The following is a 15,553-nucleotide window of genomic DNA, read 5'->3' as shown; positions in this document are numbered from 1 at the left end:
AGAAGGAGATTGTAAACAACCAGTTTTCTTTTTTACTTTTATTTATTTATTTATTGTCTAAAGTTTTACATGTCTCCTTTTTCCCCTGCTTGACTCCTCCCCCCCTGCCCCCGCAGCTATTCCCACCCCAGGCAAGCCCTCACCACCCCAGTGTCTGTGTCCATTGGTTATGCTAATATGCATGCATACAAGTCCTTTGGTTGCTCTCTAGCCCCCCTCTTCCCCTGCCATTTGTCTCTGGATCTATTCTTGTTCATCAAATTAGGTTGATCATTATATCCCACATATGAGTGAGATCATGTGATATTTATCTTTCTCCGACTGGCTTATGTCACTTAGCATAATGCTCTTCAGTTCCATCCATACTGTTGCAAATGGTAAAAGTTCCTTCTTTTTAATAGCAGCATAGTATTCCATTGTGTAGATGTACCACAGTTTTTTAATCCACTCATCTGCTGATGGGCACTTAGGTTGTTTTCAAATCTTAGCTATTGTAAATTGTGCTGCAATGAACATAGAGGTGCATATATCCTTTCTGATTGGTGTTTCTGGTTTCTTGGGATATATTCCTATAATTGGATGACTGGGTCAAATGGGAGTTCCATTTTTAACTTTTTGAGGAAACTCCATACTGTCTTCCGCAGTGACTGCACCAGTTTACTATTCTTTGGATGACTGTTTTTGTTGTTTTGAAACTAGTACTATTTCAGAATAGTTCTTAGAAGAGTCCATGGAGAAGCAAGGTACACAATGTCATTTTTTTAAATGTCCCATTGCTCCTCCCACCCCCATAATGATATCTATTGACCTATTGAGGAAAATTGATATAGACTCTCTTCTCTGTGGGATAGATCCAATTCCTCTCCTTAAGGGTACCAGATAGGAAGATCATAAAGAAATTTGTATCAGCAGTTTACTCTGTTGGTTTGGCCACATAAAATCCATGTTAATTTTTATATTTCAAAACACCTTAAAAACCTGTCAAAACATTTTGTTGTTGTTGTTAACAGTTGAGTTTTTACATGAGAATCATTTATTTTGTTTCTATTATTTATTTCCCCAGGCCTTCGATCTCTAGTTATTCTGGAATTTTCAAAAGAAGAAAAGTTACCTATAGATGAAAATGCAATATATTTAGTAGATAGACATATTTAGAAGTTCAAAAGTAGTATGATATTAAAATTGTTATTAACTATGTAGGCCTGTGAAAGAGAGATATGCCAGACTTAAGTAATTTTTGCAATTACTTTTTAAAAAAATACAGAATAATTCTTTAAAAATATTTTTTCTGTAAATTGTAACTGAAATCTATGTTTCATTGGAAAGCAGTGTTTTAAGTTGCTGTTCTCTCTCCCTGAAGACAAGTTTTTATTTTTGTACCCCAACACCCAGCAATTTGTTTCACTTTAAAAGATGGAATAGGTAACCAGGTCTTTGCTAAGTCAGTGTGGTGTAGAAAACGATAAGAAGGGAGGACTCCAATATTGGCCTAAAATATTTTAATCAAGGAATTCCAGGCACTTATCTCCACCCATATTTTGATATGTAGACTTATCCTATAAGGTCTTAATTTAGCAGTAAAACTTTGAATATTGCTAAAAATAAAGTGCTAATGACATTTAAATATTAATAGGACTTGAGGGCCAGATATTTTTTTATGTACAGCTGTTAGCTAATTAAGTGAATATTTCAGGTTTAATTAATAAAAACCAAGATCATTGTTTCAATCACAATTTATTTGGAAGGTTTGCTTCTGGGTCTAATAAAATAAGCAATAGGAAGGCATAAAATTGTTAAGAAAATAGTGAAATTTAGGGGTAAAGAGAAAATGCCTCTAGGGGATATTTAAAATAAAATAACATTAAAAACAAGGAACTGAAGATGTGTAAGTTGCTCTAAGGCCATTGTACCAAATATCACCATTGTGTTTCTTACCCAAGAAGAAATTGCATCATCAAATAAATCTACTGAGCACTATTATTTGATGGTACTGAGATGAACAATTGTTTCAGTTGTTGCCCAGTTCCCCCCTCTAACTCTCAGCAGCCTGGAACTGTGCATGTTATGGAAGTTCATGTGACAATGATCCTTGGTTTTGTTCATTTAGCTTGTCAAAACAATTTTATGTAGGTGGAAAGAAATGAATGAAATGAATAGAGTGGGTTAGCTGCATTAGCTCTAGCTGCACTGAAGGTAATGAATGCTGCAATTGGAATAGTGTTGCAAGCCCCCAGGAATATCCAGTTTGTTAATGCTGGGGAGAACTACTAAAAAGCAATAGTGGCTAATCTGTTCTAAATCTCATTTGATATCATAGTCTTCATGATAATTTGATTGACAGTTGATAATATTTAAACAATGTGTATTCCTTTTATTTTACCTTCAGTAATTTAGTAAAGTACTTAGTCCTTTTCAATGATCCCTAGTTAATAAGCAAAATATCAACATGGCTTTTCTGAGAAGAAAATTGTTTTAAAAGCTTTACAAATTTTTAACATACATTTGTCTTCTTGTATAGTGAATAGAACATGAGCTTTAAATCAAACCTTCATTTAATTCTTGGTTCTGCTTTTTGTTGTTGTTGTTGTTAATTTAAATTCTTTATTGTTTAAAGTATTACATGAGTCTCCTTTTTCCCCCATTGACCTCTCCCTGGCCGCTCCCACCCCCCAGCACATGCCCTCACCCTTGATTCTGCTTTTCATGTAACTTTGAGGGAGATACTAATTTTTTTTTTGTCTGTTCCTATGTCAAAAGAAAGTAATATTTCCACTCTCACAGGGTTTTTTTTGAGAATTAATGAGAACAGAAGTAAAACAGCCAGCTAGTAAATGGTAAACATTTGGAAAATTTTTTAAAACTCCAGTTGTTCCAAATGGTTTGGGTGCTTATGTTAATTTTCATCTATTTTACTATTATCTTAAAAATTTTGGGGTGTTAAAATAATGTGCTTCTCTGAGATGTTGACAAGTTATTGAAAGAAGCACCAAATTATTTGTGTTATTTTCCCCATTTAGTTGATAATCTGTACTCATCTAACTATATTTTTCCCCTTTAAAAATATTTTTAATAAAGATTTAAGCAAGTTTCTCAGACCCCGTAAAATCATAAATAATTTCAAGAAGGATAAAAATCTACGATATATAAAATAGTTTCTATTTACAGTAGAGATGGCTTCTATGCAAAATTAGATAAAAGTTCATCTCACTTCGATAGAGTTTTAAGATTGCCATTTAGTGTATTCTCAAGAAAAAATGGTTGTAGATTTTTGGTGAGGAAGAAGTCCCTGTTTGTTTTTCCTCTTTATACTTTACTATACATAAGTAGTTGGCATCACTTTTACAATGGTAGTTAACAGCTTTGACGTTTGCAAATTGGTCATTGTGTTTGCCTTGTGTTAGATTTACCAACATTCAGAGACCTAATTTCAATTCACACCTTTCTTTTAATTTCTTTTGTCCCTGGGGGAATGCTAACTGCTTGTTAAATACATACACAAACTCTTTTTTATTTGGAAAACACATTCATAGATTCATTCAACACATGGTTATTGAACAGGTCCTTATACTAAGATGCTAAAGACGAAACACTAAAAAGCATTCGTCACTGCTTTTAGAATAAGTTTCAATATAATATTTTTTGTGACTAGAGACCCGGTGCATGAATTCATGCACCAGTGGGGTTCCTCAGCCTGGCCTGTGGGATCGACCCGAAACTGGCTCTCCGACATCCCCCCAAGGGGTCCCAGACTGCAAGAGGGTGCAGGCCAGACCAAAGGGACCCCACTGGTGCATCATCGGGGCTGGGGAGGGATACGGGAGGTTGGCCAGCTGGGAAGGAACCACGGGAGGGCTCCAGGGTGTGTCCCGCCTGTCTCGCTCAGTCCTGATCAGTTGGACCCCAGCAGCAAGCTAACCTACTGGTCAGAGCGTCTGTCCCCTGATGATCAGTGCACATCATAGTGACTGGTCAAGTGGTCAACTATCTGCCCCCTGGTGGTCAGTGCATGTCATAGTGAGTGGTTGAACAACCTTAGCATATCATTAGCATATTACTCTGATTGCTTGAACGGCCAACTGGTTGACCGGACACTTATCATATTAGGCTCTTATTATATAGGATTAAATGCTATAAAAGAGGTATATGCATTGTTTATAAAAACATATATTAGTATGGAGGAGGGATGACTTAACCTACATTGAGGGGCAGTCAGGGAAGGTGTTCCTGAAGAAATTAATTGATCCCTGAATGATGACTGGGCATTAACTAGGCAACTAAAGATGGACAGAGGGGCATCCCAGATTGAAGGAAAAGTATATTTAAAGGGCATGAGTTGAAAGAAGGGTGGCATGTTTGGGAATGGAAAAGATCAGAGCGACGAGATTAGGCTAGAAGAGTGGGCAAAACCATATAATGTGGGACCACATAGGTCACAGTGATTTTCACCTTTATCCTAAAGGCTGTAGAAAGCTATTTATTAAAGAGTTTTAAACAGAGTTATGGTATACATGATTTCATTGAATCTAAAATTCCTCTAATAGTATGACATTCTAATTTTAGAGAAGTTAAAAATAGGAAAAGTTGTATTTCTAAGAATTAGTTGGCATACCTTAGAATTGATTAAAATGATATAAAATATTCTGGCTGTATATGGACAAAGTGGAAAATATACTGTACAGGGAAAGATTAGATTTTTGGAAACGACTTAGTAGGTTATTGCAGGAATCTAGAAGAGATAATGATGGCTTGAAATAAGATAGTGGTAATAGAGAAAGACATAAATAAATTACTTCAAGTAAGTTTTCATCAGAGAATTTACAAGGCTTGTGCACTTTAGAACATTGTTAAAAATTGGGAATTGTAGATATCTTTTAGTATATTTTAAATTATAATTAAAATTTAAGTAACTATAGAATGGTTTATGCTACAGTGTTAGTTCACATCTAGTGACTGTTTCTGTCTAAGGTTACATATAGCAGTTGAGAGAAAACATTTACAATTGAAGGTTTGTAGATCTTTTAAACTATATATAAGGGATTGTGTAAAGGCCCTAAACAGAATATTATTCAGACTTAAAATTTTGTTAACTTTCTGTTTGTACAACAGTGGATATGTGTATTTACATAATTTATTTAAGCTGCTCCATTAAGAACCATACTCTACCTTATTCTGTATAATATATATTCAAAGATTCAGCTACAGTGGTCTGATATTTTTTCCAGCAGTTAGTTCTAAACTATCAGTGAAAACACACATTTAAATAGCTAAATTTAAATTTTCTAGCTCACTGTTACTAATGTTTTGAGTCTTCACTCTTCCAATCTGCATCCTATATTCCCAGGTTTACCTTTAGCAAAAGGTCTTAAGCATTTCAAATATTATATGACAAGAACTATGGATACTTTCATACCCAGGATCTCACTTAATCCTTGGATTAGCCTGCTGATAGTGGTTCTTTCCTTACATGGCTAACTCTAGTTAATACATACTTGTGAACAAAGAATTGAGTGTTTTATGATATGCTCTCAAAGTACCCAATGCTTTTCTCTTCATCATACTTAATAAAATTAATGCCTCTGCCTCTTAGCACTGTAAGGTCTAGGATAGCAGAAATCTTGTCTCTGATGCTCATCATATCCTGTTGCCTGACATAGAGTACCCAAATATTATTTACAATTTAAGCAAACATTTATGAAAGTGTACAAACATTGCTAAAACTACAGTGAATGTTGCATGCTATATAAGAATTCTTATCAAGACAATCAGATAGGTAGACTGTATATTAAGTTATAAGAATTAAATATCACTTAATGATATGTGGAATATATTTCATTTGATTTAAAATAAGTTTTCTTTTAAAAAAATATATATTTTTATTGATTTCAGAAAGGAAGGGAGAGGGAGAGAGAGATGGAAACATCGATGATGAGAAAGAATCATTGATCACCTACCTCCTGCACACCACACCCCCTTCTGGGGATTGGCCCACAACCCAGGCATGTGCCCATGACCAGAAACCAACCCGGAACCCTTCAATCTGCAAGCTGATGCTCTATCCACTGAGCCAAACCAGCTACGGCTAAAATAAGTCTTCTTGGTAGGGTCAGTAATAGATAAGAGAATCAACAATAGATCTAGATTTTTCTTTTTTCTATATAAATTTCCCCTAAATGAGGAACATTTAAGAATGTGTAGTGAGCCCTGACCGGTTTGACTCAATGGAGCAGGGGTGGGCAAACTTTTTGACTCGAGGGCCACAATGAGTTCTTAAACTGGACCGGAGGGCCGGAACAAAAGCATGGATGGAGTGTTTGTGTGAACTAATATAAATTCAAAGTAAACATCATTACATAAAAGGGTACGGTCTTTTTTTTTTTTTTTTAGTTTTATTCATTTCAAACAGGCCGGATCCGGCCCGTGGGCCGTAGTTTGCCCACAGCTGGGATAGAGCGTTGGCCTGCGGACTGAAGGGTCCCAGGTTTGATTCTGGCCAAGGGCATATACCCGGGTTGTGGGCCTGATCCCCAGTAGCGGGCATGCAGGAGGCAGCCGATCAATGATTCTTTCTCATCATTGATGCTTCTCTCTCTCCCTCTCCCTTCCTCTCTGAAATCAATAAAAATATATATATATTTTTTTTTGTAAAAAAGAATGTATGGTGAATAAGATTTTTTTAAAAAACATTGGGAAACCCTATTGTCAGTAAAGGGAAAAGCAAACAAGCTGAAAACTTCTTATTGTGAAACATGAGATATTTTGAAAATTTTGATGAACAGAACAACAAAAACCTATTATCTTCAATGCATAGCTAAGTTTGTTACAATGTAAGGGTAATTTCCAAGGTCTGAAAACTAAGAAGAAATGTAAAATCAGAGCAAGAAAAGTGTGAACTGACACTAGGACTTTTCTCGGACAGTTGCCAATCTGTTAACTAAGGGGCATAGTTTTATTGTCTATCTGAGGATAGATGAAATCTCAAGGCCAAGCAGTTATTGGAATTGAGATCCAATAAAGTTGTTCTTTGAAGAGGAAAATGAAATGAAAAACAGACTAGAGATTGTGGGACACACTCACAACTGAGGATATTCCAACAAACATCACAATTTGAAATAACCACATAAAGAAAAAAAACAACAGAAGTGAATATCAGCAGCCAAAACAATAGCAAAATTAGATCCCCAGTAACTCAGATAAAAGTGGCAGTGAATTGAGTCTGTAAAGTAAGTTATATTATCAGGAAAAGGACTAGAAACTAACTAAAACAACAAAAATCAAGATGGTGTTGGAAGAAGTAGTGAATGATTGATTTGATAAAGACCCAAATAGAGCTTCAAGGAATGAAAATGCATTGTGATTAAAAACTAAATGCTCCCTCCTGCCGGCCTGCTTGCCCCAACTGGCCACCCCCATTGGCCTGATCACCCCAGCTGCCCTCCCCTCTTGGCCTGATCACCCTTAACCACCTCTGCCTCGGCCCCGCCACCATGGCTTTGTCCAGAAGGACGTCCAGAAGGTCTCCTGGTCTAATTAGCATGTTACCCTTTTATTAGTATAGATCAGCCGTGGGCAAACTACGGCCCACAGGCCAGATCCGGCCCGTTTGAAATGAATAAAACTAAAAAAAAAAAAAAAGACCGTACCCTTTTATGTAATGATGTTTACTTTGAATTTATATTAGTTCACACAAACACTCCATCCATGCTTTTGTTCCGGCCCTCCAGTCCAGTTTAAGAACCCATTGTGGCCCTCGAGTCAAAAAGTTTGCCCACCCCTGGTATAGATACATTGGATTATAGTGGAAACTAATATTGGATAGTTATCAAAATTTTAAATTTGTGATATATTATATATTATTAGTGCATAATAAAGCCTGAAAGTCTAATAGCTATCATAATTTAAAAATAATGATTTGTGGAAATGCTGTTTTGAGATAATCTGCATCTACTGTTAGGTGATATGAAAATAATCTAGGTCTGTTGGTGACAAAAATCACAGTTACTATTATGCTATTAGGTGTACACATAAATAATTCAAGGAGATATTAAATTTAAATTCATGGTAAATGAAAAATATTTGTTTGTTTTCACACATATTCACAAATCTTCCTTAAAGGGTTTTGTGGACCCTAAGTTTAAGAATTGAGTGTTCTGCCTTGGCCAGGTAGTTCAGTTGGTTAGAGTTTCATCCTGATATGCTAAGATTGCAGATCCAGTCCCTGATCAGAGCATTTAAAAGAGTCAACCAGTGAATGTATAAATAAGTGGAACAATAAATCAATGTTTCTCTCCCTCTTTCTCTTTCTCTCCCTTCCTCTCTCTCTAAAATCAAAAAATAAAAAAGAACACGTGTCCTATTAATACCCTTAAATGTATGTCCAAGATTAACATTACAACACTATTATTACAGTATTAGAGGCGTGGTGCATGAAATTTGTGCATGGTGCGGGGGTCCCCTCAGCCCAGCCTGCACCCTCTCACAATCCAGGACCGCTGGCTCCTTAACTGCTCGCCTGCCTGCCTAATTGCCCCTAACTGGCCCCCCTGCCAGCCTTATCACCCCTAACCACCTCAGCCTGCTGACCTGATTGCCCCTGACTGCCCCCCCCCAACCTGGTCACCACCAGCTGCCCTAGCCCCACTGGCCTGGTTGCCCCTAACTGCCCCTCCCCCCCCCCTCCAGCATGGTCGCCCCAACTGCCCCCCCTGCCAGCCTGGTCACCCCCTACTGCCCCCCCTCCCGCCGGCCTAGTCTCCCCACACAGCCTGCTGCTCAGTCGTTTGGTCGTCCCTCACTAACCCCCCTGCTGGCCTGGTCACCCCACACAGCCTGCTGTTCGGTCATTTGGTCGCCCCTCACTGCCCCCCGCCGGCCTTTTTGTCCCACTCAGCCTGTTCGGTCGTCCGTTCGGTTGTTTCGGATGTGATGGCCCCTGGCTCTTTATATATATGGATAGTAGTAACAAAAAATGGGGAACAACTTAAAGATTCATTAATAGGAGATTTTATAAATTGTAATACAGGATGTGGCAAAAGTAGGTTTACAGTTGTGAGTACACAAAAGTTTATTCTTGTATTATTTATTAATTATTGTATTAATTTTATATTAACAACTGTAAACTTACTTTTGCCCCATCCTGTATAGTCAGACAAAGGATAACTGTAAAGCAGTGATAATGAATGGAGACAAGTTATAATAATAAGGTAGATATCTTGTCATATCTCCTTATATGCCATCAAAGATTATCTCAATATTGAGTGAAAAAGAAGCAAACTTCCAAAAACGTACTGTATACCATCATTTTATGAAATTTTAACATTTCATATAAAGTGTAAAAACCCAGCCCTAGCCAGTTTGGCTCAGTGGATAGAGCGTCAACCTACGGACTGAAGGGTCATGGGTTCAATTCCGGTCAAGGGCATATACCTGGGTTTCGGGCTCAGTCCCCAGTAAAGGGCATGCAGGAGGCAGCCGATCAATGATCCTCTCTCATTATTGATGTTCTCTCTCTCCCTCTCCCTTCCTCTCTGAAATCAATAAAAATATATTTTTTTTTAAAAAAAGTCTAAAAACCCATATAGGAATGGTATGTTCAAATTCAGGGTAGTGGTTATTCAAGGGTAAGGAATTGTGATGGGAAGGGCAACCTAATTGCACAGAGGGCTTTAAATTATGTTTGTGATGTTTAATTATTTAACTGTATGATGGACACATTACTTTATTGTATACCTAAAATATTTTGTTAAAATATGTATTACTTGTTTTGACAGAATATTAATGTAAGAAAGATAGTTTCAATTTAAATTTGCAGGACAATTCAGAGTTTGTGTATATATAGGACCTTGTTAAGGGAAAACAACAAATTAAGTGCTTTTCCCCAGTTTATCTCAGACAGGAATTAACCTGTGAAGTGCCAGATGCTTTAAATATGTGATAAAAGCATACCTAGTAAATTATTTAATTCTTACAACAGTCCTGTGAGTTGAAGGTATATATTCATAAAGGGAATTCTAACCAAAGCAAAGACAGAACTAGGATTTATATTTAGACCTTTCTACCTCTAAAGTCCATACTTGTTTCCTGTTGTTAAATTGCACATTTCTAGCAATAGATGACTTATTTTAGAAGTAGTAAGTTAACTCACATACAAAATGAGACTGTATCTGAGGCATATTTAATAATACTGATACTAAAATAATCTTAAGTATGACTTTATAATCCAAAGTTTTCTTAAACATACTTTAGCCTGTTTCCACACTCATATGATAGACTGATGAAAGTATTAGTTATTAGTAAACTTGTTAATAGTGTTCCTATTTTAACACTGTTGATCATTATAACTTAGTACATGTTTACCATCTAAATTTAACTGTAATTTGGTGTTTTATTATTTTAAACTACATTCTGTTTTCGTTTTTGATTGTAGGATCGAAAGTTAACAAAGTCTGAGAGACAGAGATTTAAAGAAGAGGCTGAAATGTTAAAGGGTCTTCAGCATCCCAATATTGTTCGATTCTATGATTCCTGGGAATCCACAGTAAAAGGAAAGAAGTGCATTGTTTTGGTGACAGAACTTATGACATCTGGAACACTTAAAACGTAAGTCCATCAATATAAAAGCTGACCAAGAACTATGAGAAAACTTGAGTTTTCTTATTTTAGGCCTTATCAGTCCTACTTTTGTTGCCTTAGGGGGGAACTGTCCCTTCAACTGTTAGTACAATGGTGTTTCTTCAACATTAGCACATTTTTCTGCCCACAGAGTCTTCTGGTGTATAAAGTGATTTAATAATTATTTATTGGTAAGTATTAAAATGAGATGTTATTGCCCAGCCAGCATGGCTCGGTGGTTGAGCGTTGACCTAAGGAGGTCATGGCACATGCCCGGGTTGCAGGCTCAGTCCCCAGTGTGGGGTATGTAGGAGGCAGCCAATCGGTGATTCTCTCTCATCATTGATGCTTCTGTCTCTCCTTCTTCCTTCTCCCTTCTTCTCTAAAATCAATAAAACTATATATATATATATATATATATATATATATATATATACACACACACACACACACACACACACACACACATATATATGTGTGTGTGTATGTATATATACACATATATATGTGTGTGTGTGTATATAAATATATATATGTGTGTGTGTGTGTGTATATATATATATATATATATATATGTATTTTAAGAGATGCTGTTGCAGAATAAACGCAGTTATTTTAAGTCATTGTACTTGGTGTTTCTAAATTTTGAGTGGCTAAGGGATCAGAAATCAAGTGATGATAAGGGAGCCCTCTAGTGGTTAAAATGAAGTTGAAATTTACTGAGAAGCTTTACCCATTATTTTATCAAACAGTATTAGGCAGTTTTTGTTGCACCTATGCAACTATTGTATCAAATGCACACTGTATTTTGAACATTATCACTACATAATTTCATTTCCCATAGCATCAGAAATTGAAAAGCCAAAACAGGTAGTCCTATTATTTCTTTCAGGAATACAGATAGGTCAAATGCAGAAATTCCCTGTTGCCTATTATAAAGAGTTTTAAGGTAAGAGTTGGAGTATGCCTCTGGAATCTCAGGTCTCTTTTTTGTACTCAGTATCTATTTGTACTCAGAGAGGAAATTAGTATAAATTATGTGGTGTAAATTTTTTATTGTGAAGGAATTGGATTTTAAAAAATTGTCTCTCTAGTGTATATTGATTATTTATTACTTTATTTAATTAATACTACTGAGCTCATTAATCCAAGATCTTAGAACAGCCGTGGGCAAACTACGGCCCACGGGCCAGATCTGGCCCGTTTGAAATGAATAAAACTAAAAAAAAAAAGACCGTACCCTTTTATGTAATGATGTTTACTTTGAATTTATATTAGTTCACACAAACACTCCATCCATGCTTTTATGCCGGCCCTCCGGTCCAGTTTAAGAACCCATTGTGGCCCTCGAGTCAAAAAGTTTGCCCACCCCTGTCTTAGAAGCATAAGTCTTGTATCTCCTGGATGTAGTCATTTGAGTGTGCTCTTGGATGCTTAAGACTAACATGTTGAAAAGCCAACAAAATTTCCCCCCACTGCAAATTCTATTTTCTACTCAACCTCTGTAATATTTATGGCAACACCCTTATCCTAGTCATCCAGGCTTCTTGGTATACATATGTCTGTTTCTACTACACTGTGGTCCCTAGCACTATGCCTGTAACTAGTTGAGTGAATTAAGGAGAATTGTGTGATAGTAGTTTTGTGTATATCTGCATCTTGAGACTCTTTTCACTGTTTTGTATACTTCGTGGATTGTCAATAGACTTATCAGGTACACTCTACAACAGTTTACTTGTTTTAAAAACTGTAATAAGGGGCTTTGGGTAACATAGTGGGCTAAGTCTCTGTTGGATGGCCTCCCCCATACCAACAAACTAAAGTGTAGAATGTCATTAAAGCTTTTTCAATAAGCATCCAAGCTTCAGATAAAAAAAATTTTAAAAAAGAAGATAAAAAGCGAAGGAGAAGTAACTCAAGGCCAAAACAGGAGCTGATACACTGGCATTCTATGGGAATTTCATACCATTTATGTGCACTGGTGGAGTCCCTCAGCCTGGCCTGTGCCTTCTCACAATCCAGGACCCCTTGGGGGATGTTGGATGCCCAGTGCATAGATTTGGCCCAATCTCCGAAGGCCAGGCCGAGGGACCCACCCTCTATTATGCATATAAGATCTTTGGTTAATTTCTTCCCCTCCTCCCCCCACCTCCCCTTCCCGCGGAGATTCATCAGTCTCTTCCATGTTTCCACTCCTGCGTTGAGCGTCTGCCCCCTGGTGGTCAGTACCGGTTGAACAGTCACTTTAACATATACATACATATATTATTATTTTTTTTTTTTTTAAATTAAATCTTTATTGTTCAGATTATTACATTTGTTCCTCTTTTTTTTCCCCCCATAACTCCCCTCCTCCCAGTTCCCGCCCCACCCTCCGCCCTCACTCCCCACCCACTGTCCTCATCCATAGGTGCACAATTTTTGTCCAGTCTCTTCCCGCATCTCCCACACCCCTTTCCCCACCCCAGGAATAGTCAGTCCATTCCCTTTCTATGTCCCTGATTCTATTATAATCAACAGTTCATTCTGTTCATCAGATTATTTATTCACTTGATTCTTAGATTCACTTGTTGATAGATGCATATTTGTTGTTCATAATTTGTATCTTTACCTTTTTCTTCCTCTTCCTCTTCTTAAAGGATACCTTTCAGCATTTCATATAATCCTGGTTTGGTGGTGATGAACTCCTTTAACTTTTCCTTATCTGTGAAGCTCTTTATCTGACCTTCAGTTCTGAATGATAGCTTTGCTGGATAAAGTAATCTTGGTTGTAGGTTCTTGGTATTCATCACTTTGACTATTTCTTGCCACTCCCTTCTGGCCTGCAAAGTTTCTGTTGAGAAATCAGCTGACAGTCGTATGGGTATTCCCTTGTAGGTAACTGAGTTTCTTTCTCTTGCTGTTTTTAAGAGTCTCTCTTTGTCTTTTGCTCTTGGCATTTTAATTATGATGTGTCTTGGTGTGGTCCTCTTTGGATTCCTTTTGTTTGGGGTTCTCCGCGCTTCTTGGACCTGTAAGTCCATTTCTTTCACCAGGTGGGGGAAGTTTTCTGTCATTATTTCTTCAAATAGGTTTTCAATATCTTGCTCTCTCTCATCTTCTGGCACCCCTATAATTCTGATGTTGGTACGCTTGAAGCTGTCCCAGAGGCTCCTTACACTATCTTCATATTTTCGGATTCTTTTTTCATTTTGCTTTTCCGGTTGGGTGTTTTTTGCTTCCTCGCATTTCAAATCATTGACTTGATTCTTGCGCTCCTCTGGTCTGCTGTCGGGAGTCTGTATAATATTCGTTATTTCAGTCCGTGTATGCTTAATTTCTGGTTGGTTCCCCAATATAAGATCGAGGGTCTTATTAGTTTTCTTGTAGATCTCATTAAGTTTATCGGCGGCTTCTAAACAGTTCTTGAGAGACCTTAAAAGTGTGGTTCTGAACTCTATATCTTCCATTGACAATTTTGTCCTGTTTCTTTGTCTCCGCATTTTGTTATGCTTCCTTGGTGCACCCCCTAGTGGTCTTTGTTCGCAGTCTTATAGTTAAATCTTGATTGTTGTAGCTAATTCCAGGGAGGGTTTGACCTCCAGGCCAAGTGGCTATGAGAATCAGCTGTGTCAGCAGTGAGAGAACTTCTGTCCTCTAGGGAGGTGCTAATCTAGCCTTTGCCTGAGGCTATCCGGCAAATGCCTGTGTGCAGGGCTTGGGCGGGGTGGGTCGCACAGGATCAACAGGGTGGGCCGGAGAGAGCAGTTATGGCGGCTCTCAGTCCTGTCCCCAGGGGCTCTGCCTCTCTGAGTCCCAGCACCCGCTGCAAAGCTCAGAGAGAAAGCTGCACTCGCTCTGACCGAAGCCAGACAGTCCCGCTTCTCCCGTTTGAGTCTGGGTCCCTAGAGACTCGCCCGGATCTGGAGCTCAGAGTCTGCGACTCCCTCCCGATTGAAAACGCCAACCGCGCCCTCCGCCGCCAGCCCGCTCGCGCACTCCGCACCTCAGAATTTGACTTCAGCACTGCGCCTCCTCTGAGTGTCCGTATGCGTTTCTCTTTCCTCCTAGTTGTAGGGCTTCCACTCAGCCAGCGTTCCTGTGGTTCTGGGTGATGTCCCTTCCGTTTTTTGGTTTCACTTTTGAAGTAGTTGTTCAAAGCAGCAAACTCCGGCGTTAACCTATGCCGCCATCTTGGTTCTCCCAACATATACATACATATATTATTTACATAGAAAAAAATTCTTGAAGTTTGCTAAAAGAAAAGTAAATATTAAGAAATCAGAAAAAGGTGGAAGATACGAGAAAAGATGAGAAATAGAGTGAGAATTAGATTTAATTTTACTCTATAATAAAAAAATAAAAAATATGAGGAAAGACAATATTTGAGAACAGGATGGCTCATTTTGAGAATGTGTATATAGTCCAAAACAAATAGATTTAAATCAAATCTATATTCATACTGTAAGAATACAGAACAATGAAGAACATTGGTAGTTTTTGGAAATGCAAATGGAGTGAAAGGGATGGGATGTATTTCCAAAATACATGTATTTTGGATCCTTTAAGTTTCTATCTTTGTTCCACATATATAAATACTTAAATCGAAATAAATACCCATGCCTGAAAAATAAGATGGGAATATATGGATTAGAAAATTTTGTTTAAGTGATGCAAATAAAGTTAGGTTTTTTTAAATTGAAGTGAAATTACTAACATAAAATCAACCTTTTTTAAGTGTACAATTCAGTGGCATTTAGTACATTTGCATTGTTTTGTGGCCACCACATCTAATAAGTTCCTGAACATTTCATCACCATCAAAAGAGCACCTGGTACCCATTAAGTTGTTACTCCCATTCCTCTTCCTACACAGTATAATTTGGTCATGAGGAGTTGCTTCTCTTGGTGATTTCAAGATTCTCTCTGTATCTTTGGCTTTCAGCAGTTTGAATGCAATATGTCTC

The 15,553-nt window shown here is 37.6% G+C and overlaps 1 protein-coding gene across 10 annotated transcripts in view; it reads left to right on the top strand.

Annotated features, from left to right (window-relative positions):
• The window catches only part of WNK1 (WNK lysine deficient protein kinase 1), a 159,464-nt gene that overhangs the window by 34,914 nt on the left and 108,997 nt on the right, over positions 1–15,553 (top strand). For all 10 annotated transcript variants that reach the window (XM_036301833.1, XM_036301832.1, XM_036301835.1 and 7 more), the window contains exon 2: positions 10,424–10,596. In XM_036301833.1, the coding sequence (XP_036157726.1) occupies positions 10,424–10,596 (173 nt within the window). The remainder of the gene's footprint in view (positions 1–10,423; positions 10,597–15,553) is intronic.

Source organism: Myotis myotis, unplaced genomic scaffold (assembly GCF_014108235.1).
Source record: "Myotis myotis isolate mMyoMyo1 unplaced genomic scaffold, mMyoMyo1.p scaffold_m19_p_3, whole genome shotgun sequence".
Classification (NCBI taxonomy): domain Eukaryota; kingdom Metazoa; phylum Chordata; class Mammalia; order Chiroptera; family Vespertilionidae; genus Myotis; species Myotis myotis.
Note: the sequence above shows the minus strand (reverse complement) of the source record. Positions and strands in the feature narration are given on the sequence as shown.